Here is an 18,975-nt window from a genome sequence, read left to right as displayed (position 1 = left end):
ACCCATTTTTATTCCTAAGAATAGTAAACTGTTTTAATTCTAGTCTTTGATTTCTGTTTCTTAACTTACGTGTAGAAATGTCCCAGAACCTTAGTGTGTATACTCTATCATTAGGGCGTTAGTAGTGGATTTAGTAACAAAGCATTAAAAAAAACCTTGTATGATGGCAGTTTTCACTCTATGGTGATTCAACAACACAGGTGTAGATGAACCTTTATGGAATATGAACATATTTTAAACTTGCTTAATTTCAGTTAATTAAAATGTAAGCTTACCCATGTTAAAGTTTTATTGCTTAAAGTTTATAATTTTATCTTTGATAAATACATAATTTTTTTTCCCTTGCTCTTTTTCCCTCCTTTCCTCTCTCCCCTTCTTTCTTCCTTCTCTCATTATTATACTTAACAATGCAGAGCTCACAATGCCTGTCAGCACCAAGCTCCATGACCCAGGATTTTCCTGGAGTTCCTGGGAAAGATCAGTCTTCACAACCTCCAATCTTCAGAACAGCCTCACAAGAGGGTTATCAAGAACTCACGCAGGAACAAAGAGATCAACTGAGGGCAGATATCAGTATTATCAAAGGCAGATACCGGAGTCAAATTGGAGTATGGCTTTTTCCCTTTCATTATAATTGTAAAACTTTTTAAAAATTGTCTTTCCTTTTTGATATGTATTTTCTGATTTGTAAATGAGCTATCTTTATAAACAAGGGACTGAAACACATCGATCAGTCAAATGGTTATGTGCTGACAATTTTTAGTACTCTTATGAGAAAGGGAATATAGAAACTGGCAAAAAGAAATAACACTTGGATTCCCTTATTCATCATGTCTCTAAGTTAACTTTTTGTCAGTTTTTTTTTTTTTTTAAGGAGGATGAGGCCCTTAACCAACCAGGACCAATCAGAACCAGTCTGGCTATCAGCCAGTCACATTTAATGACCGCGCTCAGTCACACAAGGCCATCCATCAGTGAAGATGACTGGAAGAATTTTGCTGAGCTGTAAGTAACAGATTCTGATTCAGAAGTATAGCTGTTATTACAGGTGACAGTTATTCAGACTTCTAAAGTTCTTTTTAAAATCACAAACAATATTTTGAATATTTAAAAGCAATTCAAAACATTTGCTTAGTAGCCATGTGTTTAAACACCCAAAAACTGCAGAAATATAGAAGTAAAAAATGAATTTTCATTATAAATAATTCAGATATAGTCAAATGAATTGGTTAATGAACTGGTTTAATTTTAAAAGCGTCAAAGAAAAAAAAGGAAAATCAGAAATCCAAAATGATTGCAATATATAGTTTGTAAAAATTATGAAAATACACCTGTTTTGTTCTCAGAATAATTTATATTAATCTCAAGAACATTTAAACACATTCACATTTATTCACTTGTGGACCATGTTTAACATACATTTGAATTTATAGGCTTCTTGCAGTTGTCTCTGTAGCAACTTTGGAATCTGAGACCCATAGACTGAGGACCATTCTAGGTCAATGAGTCAACTTACTTCAAGAAATGTATTCCTATGTAATGTACAGCATAATGACTACAGTTAACAATGCTGTAGTATATATTTGCAAGTTGCTAAGAGAGTAGATCTTAATTCTCATCACAAGAAAAAAAAATGTAACTGAGGTGATGATGGATGATATCTAGACTTATTATGGTAATTCTTTCACAATATATACATATATCAAATCACTATGTTGTACACCTAAAACTAATACAATGTTATATGTCAATTATATCTCAATTTAAAGAAAGTTAAAAATGGGGAGGAAAAAAAAGTGTATTCCTAGTCTTTGGAAGTTATAACTTTCTTACTGAATTTTGCTATACTCTGGGGTACGTGTACATGCTTGTGTACACTGAAAGGGTAGAAAAACATTTCCCTTCCCTTCTAGGTTCTTCAGCTGGTCTAATAATTTAATTGACATAAGATGGATTAACAGGAGAAAAACTAATTTTGTACATTCAGGATCTGCATAAAAATACACTAAAGGCTAGGGGGCAGTTGAGGCTTCTTTACTGTCCTGACCTAAGGACAGAGATAAGGGCCTGGACTTCAAAGAGGAGGAGGGCAATTCACAGGAAAATGGGAAGAACAGATGTTTGGTAATCAGATGTTCGTCCTGTCATGCAGATAAGGCTTTTGAGATAAAAAGTTATCTCTGATAATAGCACTCTTAGTTCTTTTAGGCAGTTAAGGGAGAGGTAAAAAGCTTTTCTGCTGGGTCTTGAGTCCCTTTAACTCAAAATAATCCATGTGGTAGTTTGGGGTGGAAACTAGAATAATTCAGGATCCAGTCTAGTTTACAGGTAGAAAATATCAAAAGGTTAGTCAAAAATATCAAAAGGTTTTAAAACACTTTGTTTTAAAACACCAGTACTATCATAGGTCACTATTAAACAATGTTTAGCTATTCATTTAACCAAAGTGGCAATTAAAGACTTTGCAGGCAAATACAGGAAGTTACATAGCTTTAAAAAAAAAACAAAGAACACCTCAGAAAAGACTATTTTCTTAAGTAATCAGACATGAGACAGGAAATTATTGTGATAAAACACAGAATCTTTGTTTTCTAGGCAGACTATTTGAAAGATAAAGAAAAACCTTTCACAGTCTTATCAATAGCAGACCAATAGTCCAAAAAAACTGTCCTGAAAGAGAAGAAAAGTTTTAATATCAGTAGTGAACTTAATGTAAAACTAAAACTTATTTTTTAAAACTCTTATAATAAATGCATTCCATTTTAGCCAGCTTGAATATACAAAGTAAGTCTCTTTCTCCAACTTTCTATATCCATTTAGTTTGTCCTCTGTTCTCTTTCCCATTCTGAAACAGTCAGAATAGACCTGCATACAGTTTTTTCCTTATTATTTCTGTTTTACTTAAATATATTAATTAGAATTCTTAATTAAACCTTAATTTCTAGTAATTGTGAACTGTTACACCAGCATTCTGTAGACTGGCAAATTAGTGCATACATTTATAATTTCTAGAAGAATACACTTTAACAGTACAATTCTTCAGTGTAGAATACGACACATTTATTTATACTTCCAAATATTTTTAGTTTTTACGTAGTAAGAAGCCAGAAGTAGATTACTGAACTCAGATTTATGTTTCAGTATTTTATCTTATTTAGCAGTAATCTCAATATCCAAAGAATTTTCACCATTTACCAAAACTGTAAGGGTATAGTCACCAAAGAGATTTTGGAAACTATTTAAGTACACATATCATAAAACTTAATTATTGTTGAGAAGTTCACTTAAGAATGAGTTAAGTTTTAAACAGTCATATTTAGATTATTTATGAAAATTCCATGAGACATTAAAGCAGTTAGCCATCATGGCAAATTTTGTAACAGATACATACTTTAACTAGCTTTTATTTACTGAAGATTATCCCAGATCACATAAACTTAAGAACTTTGGTTTGTAGTATGTTTCTTAGAGTTTAGAAATATTAAATTTGATGAGTGTTCTTTTCTTTAAGCCAAATAAATAGATCTTTTTACAAATTAATTTTGGCAACATTCACCTTGATGTAGAAAAACATCACATATACATAACATATCCATAGACATAAACACACAGAGACAAATAAATATACCATGTAGCTTCCGTCCCAAAATTTTAGCCATGGGAGTTTTTAATATCAGCTTGTATTTTTTAAAAGCCACTTCCCCCCAACTCCTTTTTTTCCCCTCTGTGTCACGTGATTGTAGGCAATGTTTTAGTTATCTTCTGGGGTGTTTACATTTCAAAGATATAAGATTGACATCTTCAAGGAATAGAGGAAGAATGCAAGTTTTCTTCTAGGAGGGTTTTTTTTTTTTTTTTTTTTTGAGTAGATTTACAATATTATATTAGCTTCAGATATACAATAAAGTGACTCAATATTCATAGATTATACTCCATTTAAAATGATAACAAAATAATGACTGTATTTCCCTGTGTTGTACAATATATCCTTGTTGCTTATTTTATACATAGTAGCTTCTACCTCTTAATCCCCAACCCGTCTTTCTCCTCCCTCCTTCCCTCTCTGACTGGTAACCAATGATTTGTTCTCTATATCTGTGTGTTCTATTTTTTTTTTATTCAGCTTTCATTTTATTTTAGTTATAAAACAACTGCCAAAACGCAAAGTTTAAAAACAAACAGTTTTTATTCCTTCTTTTGTTGCAGAAAATAAATAACGGTCACATATTCCATATGTGTGTCTATAAAAGCATTTCTAAAAATGTAATTTACTGGATATAACAGCATGATCTTTTTGGTTTTTCATTTGCAGTATATCACTTTATAACTTTTTAAAGCACTTGGGCTCCAGCAATTTTGGAAAAAGGCTGTTCATGAGCTTAAAATCTTTTTTCCAAGTTATTTTTTCAACAGTTAAACTGAATACAACCAGGTCTTATTTTATTTAAGAGGAGGATACAGTTTTTCTGTTGTAAAAATTGTCCCCAAATCTCACAAACACCCAAACGGATGTAAAAAGTTGGTCCCCTTTTCTCTATATTCTTGCCATTATTTGTTATTTGTAGTCTTTTTGATGATAGCAGTTCTGACAGGTGTGAGGTGATATCTCACTGTGGTTTTCATTTGCATTTCTCTGATCCTTAGAGATGTTGGTCATCTTTTCATGTGCCTGTTGGCCATCTGTATGTTTTCTTTGGGCAAATGTCTGTCCAGATCCTCTGCCAATTTTTTACTCAGGTTGTTTTTTGATATATAAAGAGCTCATACAACTCAGTATTTTGGATGTTAACCCCTTATTGGTCATATCATTTGCAAATATTTTCTCCCATTCAGTATGTTATCTTTGTTTTGTTGTTTCCTTTTCCTAGGAGTTTTGAGGTGTATGTCTCTATTATCAGAAGTCTAGGGTAATTACTATTTAAAATTTCCTATCTTTTTAGAACACTTCTTTCAACATCCTGATCTTTTTACAGTATCTGCAAGCGTTTTGAGATGAATAGGGAAGGTATGGGGGTGGGTAAAGTGAGCTGAACTTTATAGAGCTACATTTATGGTTTTGCAGAGACTCTAATTCGTAAAATAAGGACAGTCTTTTATTTCCTCAAAGAACTGGGTTCCAGCCTGAATGCTATCAAGGGGCTAACCCCCCCAGTCCAACTACATGAAGATTTTTAATTAGGATGTAAATCAAAAGATTACTACAAGAACCTACAGTATGCTGCGTACAAGAGACCTACTTTAGGGCAAAGGACACACGTAGGTTGAAAGTTAGGGGATAGAGGAAGATTAGCTCAGGATGGCAGAAGAGAAGAACATGAGCTCACCCCTTTCCTACGAAAGCACCAAAGTCCCAACTCACTGGTGAACAACCATTGACAAAGATACACTGAAACCTACCAAAGACAAATAAGCCACAACAAGATGGTGGAAGGGCACAATTGTGATAAAATTGAATCCTATACCTGCCACGTGGGTGACCCACAGACTGGAAAACAATTATACCACAGAAGTTATCCCACAGGAGTTTTGAGCCCCACATCAGGCTTCCCAGAATGGGGGTCTGGCAGTGGGATGAGGAGTCCCCAGAGAATCTGGCTTTGAAGGCCAGTAGTGTTTGATCACAGGATTTCCACAGGACTGGGGGAAACAGAAACTCCACTCTTGGAGGGCACACTCAAACTCTTGTTTGTACCAGGACCCAGGGGAAAAAAGCAGTGATCCAATAAGAGACCGAGCCAGACCTACCTGATAGTATTGGAGGGTCTCCTGCAGAGGTAGGGGGTGGCTGTGGCTCACTGAGGGAACAAAGACACTGGCAGCAGCAGTTCTGAGAAGTACTCATTGGCATAAACCCTCCCAGAGGCCACCATTAGCCCCACCATACAGCCTGAAGGCTCCATTGCTGGGTCATCTCAGACCAAACAACCAGCACAGCCCCAGCCATCAGCAGACAATTGATTTAAAGTCTCTCTGAGCACAGCCCTGCCCGCTAGAGGGACAGAACCCAGCTCCACCCACCACTGGACAGGAACCAGCCTCTCCCATCAGGAAACCTGCACATACCTCTTGGACAGCCTTAACTACCAGAGGGCAGACAGCAGAAGTAAGAAATACAACCCTGCAGTCTGCAGAACAGAAAAAAACAATCACAGAAAGTTAATGAAAATGAGGTGGAAGAGGAACATGTCCCAGATGAAGGAACAAGGTGAACCTCAGAAGAAAAACAGAGAAATGAAGATAGCCAACCTACTGGAAAAATAATTCAGAATAATAAAAGTGAAGATGATCCAAGATCTCGGAAAAAGAATGGAGGCAAGGATCAGGAAAATACAAAAAAAATGTTTAACAAAGACCTAGAAGAACTAAACAAACAGGTAAATAATAGAATAACTGAAATGAAAAATACATTAGAAGGAATACATAGCAGAATAAGTGAGACAGCAGAACAAATAAGTGACCTGGAAGACAGAATGGTGGAAATCACTACCATGAAAAAGTAAAGGAAAAAGAATGAAAAGAAATGAAGACAGTCTAAGAGACCTCTGGGACAACATTAAAGGCACCAACATTTGCATTATAGGGGTCCCAGAAGGAGAAGAGAGAGAGAAGGTACCTGAGAAAATATTCTAAGAGATAATAGCTGAAAACTTCCCTAATGTGGGAAAGGAAAAAGTCACCCAAGTGCAGGAAGCGCAGAGTCTCACCCAAGGAGAAACATGCTGGCTCAGTGGTTAAGAATCCACCTGCCAGTGCAGGAGACACAGTTTGATCCCTGGGCCAGGAGGATCCCAAGTGCCTCGAAGCAACTAAGCTTGTGTGCCACAACTATTGAGGCCCGTGCACCTAGAAGCCTGTGGTCCACAACAAGAGAAGCCACCACACCACAATGAAGAGTAGCCCCTGCTTGATGCAGCTAGAGAAAGCCCACACTCAGCAATGAAAGACCCAATGCAGCCAATAAATAAATTTATTTAAAAGAAAAAAGAAAAAATATTAAAAGCGATAAGGGAAAAAAAACAAATAACATACAAGGTAACTCCCATAAGATTATCAGCTGATTTCTCAGAAGAAACTGCAGGCCAGAAAGAAGTGGTACCATATATTTAAAGTGATAAAAGGGAAGAACCTATAACCAAGAATACCCTACCCACCAAGGCTCTCATTCAGATTTGACAGAGAAATCACCACCAGACCAGCTTTGCAACAAATCCTAAAGGAATTTCTCTAGGTAAGAGAGATACCAGCAACTTAAAATAACCTTGTATATATATAGACTGCTGTATCAAAACCTCATGGGAACAGCAAACCCAAAAACTACAATAGATACACAAACAAAAAAGAAAAAGCAACCCAAACACAACAGTAAAGATGGTTATCAAACCACAAGAGAACAAAAGAGGAAGGGAAGAAAAAAGACCTATGAAAACAAATCCAAAACAATTAACAAAATGGCAGTAGGAACATATATATCAATAATTGCCTTAAACATAAATGGATTAAATGCTTCAACCAAAAGACATAGACTGGTTGAATGGATACAAAAACAAGACCCGTATATATGCTGTCTACAAGAGACCCACTTCAGACCTAGGGACTGAAAAGTGAGGGGATGGAAAAAGGTAGTCCATGCAAATGGAAATCAAAAGAAAGCTGGAGTAGCAGTACTCATATCAAACAAAATGGACTTTAAAATATAAAGACTGTTACAAGAGACAAAGAAGGACATTACATAATGATCAAAGGATCAATCCAAGAAGATACAACAATTGTAAATATATATGCACCCAGCATAGGAGTACCTCAATATAAGACAAATACCAACAGCCATAAAGGGAGAAATTGACAGTAACAATAATAGTGGTGGACTTTAACACCCTACTTTCATCAGTGGACAGATCATCCAGACACAAAATCAATAAGGAAACACAAGCCTTAAATGACACATTAGACAAGATGGACTTAATTGATAATTATAGACCATTACATCAAAAAAGCAGCAGAATTCACATTTTTCTCATGTGCACATGGAACATTCTCCAGGAGTGATGTGCTGGGCCACAGAGTGAGCCTCGGTAAATTTAAGAAAATTGGAATAATATCAAGCATCTTTTCCAACCACAATGCTATGAGATTAGAAATCAACTACAAGAAAATAACTGTAAAAAACACAAACATGTGGAGGCTAAACTATGTGCTGTGAACAACCAGTGGATCACTGAAGAAATCAGAGGAAATCAGAAATTACCTATAGACAAATGAAAATGAAAGCACAGTGCTCCAAAACCTATGGGATGTAGCAAAAGCAGTTCTAAGAGGGAAGTTTTAGCACTACAGTCTTATCTCAGGAAACAAAATCTCAACCTAACCTTATACCTAAAGCAACTAGAGAAAGAACAAACAAAACCTAAACTTAACCAATCAAAAAAATGGGCAGAAGACCTAAATAGACATTTCTCCAAAGAAGACACAGTTGGCCAACAGTCACATGAAAAGGTGCTTGACATCACTAATTATTAGAGAAATGCAAATCAAAAGTACAATGAAATATCACCTCACACCAGTCAGAATGGCCATCATCAAAAAGTCTACAAACAGTAAATGCTGGAGAGAGTGTGGAGCAAAGGGAACCCTCCTGCACTGTTGGTGGGAATGCAAATTGATATAGCCACTATGTAAAACAGTATGGAGGGGAAGTTCCTTAAAAAATTAACTATAGAACTACTATATGACCCAATAATCCCACTACTGGGCATATACCCAGAGGAAACCATAATTCAAAAAGACACATGCACCCCAGTGTTCACTGCACTATTTACAATAGCCACGTCACGAAAGCAACCTAAACGTCCATCAACAGAGGAGTGGATAAAGAAGATGTGGTACATATATACAATGGAATATTACTCAGACATAAAAAGGAATGAAATTGGGCATTTGTAGAGATGTGGATGGACGTAGAGAGTGTCATACTAAGTGAAGTCAGTCAGAAAGATAATAACACAAATGTGGAATGTAGAAAAATGGTATCGATGATCTTATTTGCAAAGCAGAAATGGACACAAAAGTAGAGAACAAATGTATGGATACCAAGGGGAAAGAGGTGGGGAGGGAGGAATTGGGAGACTGGGATTGACATATATACATTATTGATACTGTGTATAAAATAGACAACTGATGGGAACATACTGTATAGCACAGGGAGTTCTACCTACTGCACTGTGGTAACCTACATGAGAGGGAAGTCCAGAAGGGAGGGGATATCATTATGTGTATGGCTGATTCATCTTGTTGTGCAGTGGAGGCTAACACAACATTGTAAAGCAACCATACTTAAACAAATCAACCCTAAAGTTAGAAGGAAGGAAATCATAAAGATCTGAGCAGAACTAAATGAAAGAAACAAAGAAAACAATAGCAGAGATCAATGGAACTGAACCTGTTCTTTGAAAAGATGAAGTTGATAAACGTTTAGCCAGACTCAAGAAAAAAAGGGAGAGGACTCAATAAAATTAGAAATGAAAAAGAAGTTACAGTGGACACCACAGAAATACAAAGGATCATGACAAACTAGTAAAACCAAATGTATGCCAATAAAATGGACAGCCTGGGAGAAATGGACAAAGACTTAGGTACAATCTCCCAAGACTGAACCAGAAACAAATAGAAAATAAGAACAGACTAATCACAAGTACTGAAATTGAAACTGATTGAAAAACCCCAACAAACAAAAGTCCAGGATCAGATGGCTTTACAGGTGAATTCTATCAAACATTTAGCGAAGAGTTAACACCTATCCTTCTGAAATTGTTCCAAAAGATTGCAGAGGATGGAAAACTCTCAAACTCATTCTCTGAGTCCACCATCACCCTGATACCAAAATCAGCACACACAAAAATTACAGGCCAATATCACTGATGAACTTATACACAAAAATTCTCAACAAAACATTAGCAAACCAAATCCAACAACACATAAAAAAGTTTATACAGCACAACCAATTTGGATTCATCCCAGGGTCAAAAGGATGTTTCAACATATACAGATCAATCAATGTGATATGCCACATCAACAAAAGAAAGGACAAGAACCATATGATCACCTCAATAGCTGCAGAAAAAGCATTAGATAAAATTCAACATCCATTCATGATAAAAACCCTTAAGAAAGTGGGTATAGAGGGAACACATCTCAATATAATAAATGCTATTTATGACAAACCCACAGGCAATATAATACTCAGCAGTGAAAAGCTGAAAGCCTTCCCGCAAGACAAGTATGACCCACTCTCATGACTTCTCTTCAGCATAGTACTGGAATTCCTAGCCACAGTAATCAGACAAGAAAAAGAAAAGGTATTCAAGTTGGTAGGGAAGAGGTAAAATTATCCTTATATGCAGATGACATGATACTATGTATAGAAAACCCTAAAGACTCCACACAAAAACTGTTGGATAAACAAATTCAGCAAGGTAGCAGGATACAAGATTAACATACAGAAATCAGTTGCATTTCTTTACATTAACAATGAAATATCAGAAAGAGAATGTAAACAAACAATCCCTTTTGAAGTTACATCCACAAAGAAAATACTTAGGAATAAAACTGACCAAGGAAGTGAAAGACTTTTCTGCTGAGAACTACAAAACATTAATAAAGGAAATTAAAGAGGATTCAAAGAAGTGGAAAAATATCCCATTCCCTTGGATTGGAAAAATTAATATTGTTAAACTGGCAACACTACCCAAAGCAATCTACAGATTTAATGTGATCCCTATTAAATTACCCATGACATTTTTCACAGAACTAGAACAAATAATCCTAAAATTTATATGGAAGCATAAAATTGCCAAAGCAATCCTGAGGAAAAAGAACAAAGCAGGAGGCATAACCCTCCCAGACTTCAGACAACACTACAAAGCTGCAGTAATCAAAACAGTGTGGTATTGGCACAAAAACAGACATGCGGATCAATGGAACAGAATAGAAAGCTTAACCTTATGGGTCAATTAATCTTCAACAAAGGAGGCAAGACTTATAAAATGGGGAAAAGACAGTTTCTTCAACAAGTGGTGCTGGGAAAGTTGGACAGTTGCATGTAAATCAATGGAGTTAGAACACACCATCATACCATACACAAAAATAAACTGAAAATGGCTTAAAGACTTAAACATGATATGACACCATAAAACTCCTAGAAGAGAGCATAGGCAAAACATTCTCTGACATAGCAATATTTTCTTAGGTCTCCCAAGGCAATAGAAATAAAAACAAAAACAAATGTGACCTAATCAAACTTAGAAGCTTTTGCACAGCAAAGGAAACCATAAACAAAACCATAATGAATGGAATGGGAGAAAATACTTGCAAATGATGTGACCAACAAGGGGTTAATCTTCAAAATATACAAATAGCTCATACAGCTCAACAAGAAAAACAACCCAATTGAAAAATGCGCAGAAGACCTAAATAGACATTTCTCCAAAGAAAACATACATATGGCCAGTGAGGTCCCACCTCAAACTGGTCAGAATGGCCATCATTAAAAAGTCTACAGGGCTTTCCTGGTAGCATAGTGGTAATCCGCCTGCCAGTGCAGGGGACACGAGTTCGATCCCTGGGTCCAGGAAGATCCCACATGCCACAGAGCAACTAAGCCCATGTGCCACAACTACTGAGCCTCTCTGGAGCCACAGCTACTGAAGTTCATGTGCCTAGAGCCCATACTCCACAACAAGAGAAGCCACTTCAATGAGAAGCCTGCGCACCACAACAAGAACAGCCCCTGCTTGCTGCAACTAGAAAAAGCCTGTGTGCAGCAACAAAGACCCAACACAGCCAATAAATAAAAATGATTTTTTTTTAAAGTCTACAAATAACAAATGCTGGAAAGGGTGTGGAGAAAAGGGAACCTTCTTACACTGTTGGTAGGAATGTAAATTGGTACAGTTACTATGGAGAACAGTATGGAAGTTCCTCAAAAAACTAAAAATAGAGTTGCCATGTGATCCAGCAACCCTACTCCTGAGCATATACCCAGACAAAACTATAATTTGAAAAGATACATGCACCCCTATGTTCACAGCAGCACTATTTGCAATAGCCAAGACATGGAAACAACCTAAATGTCAATTGACAGATGAATGGATAAAGAAGTTATGGTGTATAAATGCAATGGAATATTACTTAGCCATAAAAAAGAATACATTCCATTTGCAGCAACTTGGATGGACCTAGAGATTATCATACTAAGTGAAGTCAGAAAGATAAATATCATATATCACTTATATGTGGAATCTAAAATACCATATAAATCAACATACCTACAAAACAAAAACAGACTCACAGATACAGAGAACAGACCTGTCGTTGCCAAGAGGGAGGTAGAGTAGGGGAGGGAAGGGATGGGAGTTTGGGATTAGCAGAGGCAAACTATTTATATATATATATAATGGATAAAAAAAACAAGGTCCTACTGTGTAGCACAGAGAACTATATTCAATATCCTATTATAAATCATAATGGAAAAGAATATATATGTATAACTGAGTCACTTTTCTGTATAGAAAAGATACAACATTGTAAATCAACTATACTTCAATAAAATTTTTTTAAAAAAGATTCCTGTGTTCCGAAGCTTCAGGGTTTAATGCAGTATGCCTTTAAAACTTTTGTATAAAACATTCAAAGGACTTCAGCTACTTTCCTTTTTTCTGTATGTATAATTCAATCTTGGATCATTTTACCTTAGGGGGAAAAGCCTCTACTAATGCTTCTGTCAGCCCCTGAACACTGCCCTAGAGCTGATCCATTTTCTGATTATTTGTAGGAAAGCCTGGAAGAAATTCTGGTCATCTGTTTACCCTGTGAGAGGGGTTTCCTCAGGGGCCATCAGGCTTGTCTAATGAATACCCCTTAGCCAATCGGCCAACCCTGAGTGGGGTTATAAATAACCACTAATCTAACTCCTCTTTAAATTTGGTAGGATATCCTGAAATTGGAGGTAAAGGGCTTTATGGTTTATTGGATCTGCTGCTATCCATGGGACGTGATAGTGGTCCAGGCTACTGGACAAAGGATGTGTTGCATAGCAAGGCCTGAAGCTGGCAGAGCCTGATTACAGGGCCCTGGAAAGTCAGAGGAGTTGTAAAAGCACAGCAGTGCCAGCCTTACCACCCATCCTGGGTGATTCTCCTAAATTCACTTCCTGGCTTTTAGCATTTACACAAATAACCTGTATACCCCTGGCCTGGAGATCAGGCCAGAGTGCTCTGTGTAAATCTTGTAAGGAAAGGGAAGTTAAAACAGGTAGACAGGGCCAGATTTTGAGAAGGGAGATTTAAGTTGGATGTGGACTTTAATTTTTGAGTCTAATTCCTGTTCTTTCTGTTAAGGGAGTCCCCAAGGCTGGCTGTTATACTCCTTTGTGTCTTTTTAATTTTGTCTTTCCATTGGCACCATAAGACAGTTGTTTAGCATGAGAGCTTTTTTTTTTTTTTTTTTTTTCCCAAAAATAGAAGTTCTTCCAATTCAAAGAATCCATCCTGTGGCCACTGACAAATAGGGTTTTATATTAATCTTAAGGTGACTCAAGATGGGTTTTTCCTCAAGATGGCAGGGAAGGGACTTCCCTGCTGGCACAGTGGTTAAGACTCTGCCTGCCAATGCAGGGGACACGGGTTCAAGATCTAGTCCAGGAAGATTCCACATGCCTCAGAGCAGCTAAGCCTTTGGGCCACAACTACTGAACCTGAGCTCTACAGCCTATGAGCCACAACTATTCAGCCCACGTGCCGAGAGCCTGTGCTCCGCAACAAGAGAAGCCACCGAATAGTCCCCACTCGCCACAACTAGAGAAAGCCCACATACAGCAGTGAAGACCCAATGCAACCAATACATTAATTAATTAAAAAGAAAACAAAGATGGCGCAGAAAAACCCAAACGAACTTTTTGGCCAGCCCAACATATTGCAACAGCAACATAATTATGATAGTACCAGCTTCCCCACACCCTAACGTTAAATATTGTAGTATTTCTCTACACTTGGCCAATTTGATTACAGAGAAGTTATATCTTAAAATTTTACATTTCTTTGATTAATATATTAAAAAAATCTCTGTATTTTAATCATTGCCATTTGTATTTTATCTTTTCTAACTTGTCTATTCATCCCCTTTGTTCTCTTCTTCTGTTGGAGTGTTCGACTTTAAAAAATGTATTTGTAAGAACTTTCTTTAATTGCTGTTACAAATATTTTTTTCCAGTTATTTCTTTTTTGTTTCTTAAAAAATTCTGTTTGCAAACAATCCATTGTTTTTGGTTTTGTAAGTTTAGCATTTACATGTATTAAATGTTACTTTTTTTTTTTTTTTTTTTTTTTTTTTAAGGTATGAAAGCTTTCAGAATCCGAAGAAGAGAAAAAGTCAAAGTGGAACAGTGTTTCGACCTGGACAGAAAGTAACTCTGGCATAAAACAAACTTCCAATTTTTTGTGTGTATTTGTGTGTGTAGTGGTTTGTCCCTGTGTTGTAACAGTGAAAATGGTGTCTATACATTTCTTTTTAATTTAACTTAATTTGTTAATCTATAAAATCAAAGATTGGTAAACTTGTGTTTATGTAATGATCAGAATTACTTGATATTAATACTTTAGAATAAATTGGGATATTTATAAGAGTCTGTATCTTTTCCCTATGTATTTAAATCCTTAATGAAATAATACTGGCCACATGGAATAACTGATTTTTTTCTCCTTTGAAGAAAAGAGAATGTAATTAAATACATTTCTTAGAACTCATTGACAGTTGCACAGTCAACATCTTTCTTGCATTTGACAAGTTTTATGCTTAGCACCTTCTTGACTGTTTTGGAAATAAAATATCCAGTTATCTACTGATCCAATTATCTGTTCTTATCTGAAAATGTGGAATATACATACAATTTAAATAAATTTAGTTGTTCCTTCAATCAGAAGTGAGATGACATCCCCCTTATAACATCCAGCTGCAAGGCCAGGAGCTTAAATGATGTCCATTCCTTGCCCGGCTCCATGATGACTTTATCTGGATGTGCTCTGATCTATGAACTAAATTGTAAAGTCAGCCACCATCAACACAAACTATATATAGTAATATGGTAACGGGAAAGGAGAAAGGTAAGTAGAATATGCAAATAAATGCATAAAATAGCAAAGAAAAATGTGCAGACTGTAACTGTTCCCTTTCTGCAATTAACCATGAGGCCATGGCTGATATGTTTTATTTCTCTCTTCCATTACTTATTCCATATTCCTCTGACTTCAGCCCTCACCTTAGTTGAGTACAGGCCTTTACTAAGTGGGATGGTCTAAACCTTCATTTCCATCTGTGCCTTTGGTGGCCTAAGACTGCAGATGTCTTCCATTAAATTTACCATAAACACTCAGTATTACAAGGTTCCAGCCATACTTCTCTCATCTCCCATTGTATAACATCAACTCTGTATTCACTCAGCCAATATCGTAATCCTCCCCTTTGAAACCACTGGAATCATCACTGTGTTCTCCTCATAGAAGCATTCCTCCTTTGCTTATCTCTAAGCCAGCAAAGCCCAGAATCACAAGGAATGCAAGCAGAGATGTTTGAGACACTAGCGATCAACTGAGAAGTGCCATTCTCCCTTGCACTTTGGTTCCCAGATCCTTCTGTTAACGCCATGGTCACTGGTTCACAGAATATACTATAGGTACTGCATCTTGCACTCCAACCTCACAGTTATCTCCCCCAAAAAGCCAGCTGTTTCAGGGTGAGGGGTATTTACGTTAAGTCCAGAGAACTCACTATAAAGTGAGTTTCATGATCAGGACCAAGTGTCTTAAGGGATAAAGTATGTAGTGAGTCCATGAAAGATGGTGGTGGCAGAAGTTTGGAGGACAAAGCAAATCCAGTTCCAGAAAGTGTCACCTCCGGGGGGATAAGTTGCTGCCTAATCTCTTTTAGGTGAGGGACAAATGCAATCACCCTTCCACTAGGCACGGGCTGGCGTCCCCTGGTGTGTACCTATGTGGTGACTGGTGCAGGCTAGTGGGCTGTCCGGATAGGCGGGTAGTTAGGTCAGCTGTGGTGAGGGGAAAGCCACACTGTAGAGCATACATAGACCCCCATCACTGCCACCATGGCCACTTTCTTCATGAATCTAACAAGTACTAGGTAGCTGGAGACAAGGCTGATTGACACCCATAGAGAGGTCATCTAGAACACCTCATTATGAAAAGCACTGAGGAATTTTAGCTGAGCAGTCACACAGGACACAAACATTCTCACTGTATTTCAAGAACTCCGGCCATACCTTTCTCCAGACATCCTCATGGCCCCCTCTCCAGTCATGCTCTTTCCAAATCTGATCATTTGGTTAAGTTACAAGCCACTGTCTATGAATCAGCATACATTTTTATATTGGACATCTCTACCTCCTGGCAAAATGGAAAGAGACAAGTTGTTCAGAAAATCTGCTCCCTGGGATGATTTCCTATCTCTGCTGGTCATCAGGGCTATTCCCTGAGTATAGCAGAAATGCCTTCACTCTGGTGCATTCACAGTGGAGTTCTGGGTCTCTGGGAATTCATGTTAATGCAGACCTAGCATCGCTGTTAATCACCAGAATGTCTGGTTATTTCTCAGGACACCTGGGAAATGGCCTGGTGAGTGGCTTTAGGTCCTTTGGGGAAGACTTAGAGGACAGAAGATCCTTAGCAAGTATTCATGATGTTATTGCAGAGCCATTTCCCTAGACACCTGACTTTTCCCGCATCCTTGGTCTAACCTACACCTGACACTGGGTCAGGGGCATGACTATATTGTGATGACTCAGGTCAGGCCTTTGCTAACAGAGAGGTTTTTAAATCATAAAAATTAGGTAGCATCTTTGACCATCTATTTTGGTCTTAAGGACCCCACAGTTAGGCAACACCAAAGATCCCTGTAGGTCAGACCACTGTAATTAATGCACTGGCTCTGCTGTTAATTACAGTAACCACATCCACCTGGCCTTTCACATAGCAGCTACCTGACCCCACCCCTACTGCCCCAGGATCCATCATCACTGAAATCAGACAGCATGTTTCTATTACAACATCTCCCATTTGCATTCTAATCAATTGCTGCAGACTCTACAGACTCATTCAACATCCATTCCAACACCCTCTCCTTGACCTTCCTATGGTCCTTGGAAAGTGCATTAATGAATGACATAATCTCCACTGCAGCCATGCATGGCTATGTGACAGTTCTAGACAATGAATATTGGTAGGTAGAAGTCCCTGGGGTAAGCTTCCTTCCTGGAATGAGGGCACAATGTCTGGAGATGCAGCAATCATTTTGCAAACATGAGAGTGAAAACCACAGATGATAGAGCAAGAAAACTGAAGGAGCCTGGTTCCCTGATGGCATGACTGAGCTGATATACCAGCCCTAAGTGTCCTACTCAGACTTTACACCTGACACAGAAAAACCCCTTGTTTACTTCTGAGTAGTTTCCTCTTACAGCCAAAACTAATCTTAACAAAGGCACCAGTGATTTCATAAGGCCTTGTTGAAGGAGTATTTGACACCCCCACTATCTTGGGGGACAGATTTGGGTGGTGGTAAGTTGGTGAATTGTACATGATTCATTCATTCAACATATGTATCTCACACAGTCTTTGGATTTCTTTCTTTATATTATACCAAGATATTTCAGGAACCTCAACTTTATTCAGTGTGGGTCACTGAGTCTGGGTTCCAATTACCCAACGATGGAGTCAATTAGAACACTTCCAGATGCTGAAGCAGCACACTGAATGAAAAATCAAGTGTATTAATTAAAAACAGAAGTGCATTAATACATTCAGCTTGACCAATAATTATGTTTTTCCCTACTTAACCTAGCACCCCCACACACACACTCTATATCTCCACGTACACTTTTTAGATTTTGCATGAAAAAGAAAAATATTGTTCTTTTATTGACTAAGACCTCCTGCTGGATTGACTTTTCAATCACTCTCTGGGGCATGTTAGGATGGGACAATAGAAGGGAGGGTTAGAATGCAAGAATGAGCTTCCTTTTACAAGATCGATCCCCCACAGATGGGAGCATTTCAGGGTCTTCAAGAAAGGGACATAGGGGCTGCTTCACTATCAAGCAAGATTTTAAAAGGGTGGGGATTTAAGGGAATCCAGTTTCTTCCCCATGTCCCCATCCCAATTATCAGGGATTCAACTCCTTTCCAATCAATACCTTAGCTTTTCCATGAGAGATCTAAAATGTCTATGAACTCAACAGATAATATCATCCAGTAAACTGTGGGATCAAACTCCTGTTTTTGTGCCAGAGTTTGGAAAAAGAAAACAGAAATATAGATCAATAGAACAGGATAGAAAGCCCAGAAATAAACCCATGACCTACAGTCAATTAATCTATGACAAAGGAGGCAAGAATATACAACAGAGAAAAGAGTCTCTTCAATAAGCGATGCTGGTAAAACTGGACAGTTACATGTAAAAGAATGAAACTAGAACATTCTCTAACACCATACACAAAAATAAACTCAAAATGAAAAGGGAACCGTGCTACACTGTTAGTGGGTATATAAACTGGTACAGCCACTGTGGAGAATAGTATGGAGGTTCCTCAGAAAACTAAAAATAGAGCTACCATGTGATCCAGCAATCCCACTCCTGGGATATATCCAAAGAAAACCATACTTTTAAAAGATACATGCACTCCAATGTTCACTGCAGCACTATTTACAATAGGCAAGACATGGAAGCAACCTAAATGTCCATCAACAGAGGAATGGATAAAGAAGATGTGATACACATATACAATGGGATATTTCTCAGCCATAAAAAGAATGAAATAATGCCATTTGAAGCAACATGGATGGACCTAGAAATTATCATACCAAGTGAAGTCAAAGACATGTCATATGATATCACTTATATGCAGAATCTTAAAAA

General features: G+C 37.5%; 1 protein-coding gene across 3 annotated transcripts in view; it reads left to right on the top strand.

The window, feature by feature from the left end:
• PEX1 (peroxisomal biogenesis factor 1) overlaps window positions 1-15,109 on the top strand; it is a 73,385-nt gene extending 58,276 nt beyond the window's left edge. For all 3 annotated transcript variants that reach the window (XM_057730975.1, XM_057730973.1, XM_057730974.1), the window contains 3 exons: window positions 414-608; window positions 875-1,005; window positions 14,386-15,109. In XM_057730975.1, the coding sequence (XP_057586958.1) occupies window positions 414-608; window positions 875-1,005; window positions 14,386-14,470 (411 nt within the window). In that variant the 3' untranslated portion in view covers window positions 14,471-15,109. The remainder of the gene's footprint in view (window positions 1-413; window positions 609-874; window positions 1,006-14,385) is intronic.
• The last annotated feature ends 3,866 nt before the right edge of the window (window positions 15,110-18,975 follow it).

This window comes from Hippopotamus amphibius, chromosome 4, assembly GCF_030028045.1.
Source record: "Hippopotamus amphibius kiboko isolate mHipAmp2 chromosome 4, mHipAmp2.hap2, whole genome shotgun sequence".
NCBI lineage: Eukaryota > Metazoa > Chordata > Mammalia > Artiodactyla > Hippopotamidae > Hippopotamus > Hippopotamus amphibius.
The sequence above is the reverse complement of the archived record's forward strand: the minus strand, read 5'-3'. Positions and strand labels throughout refer to the sequence as shown.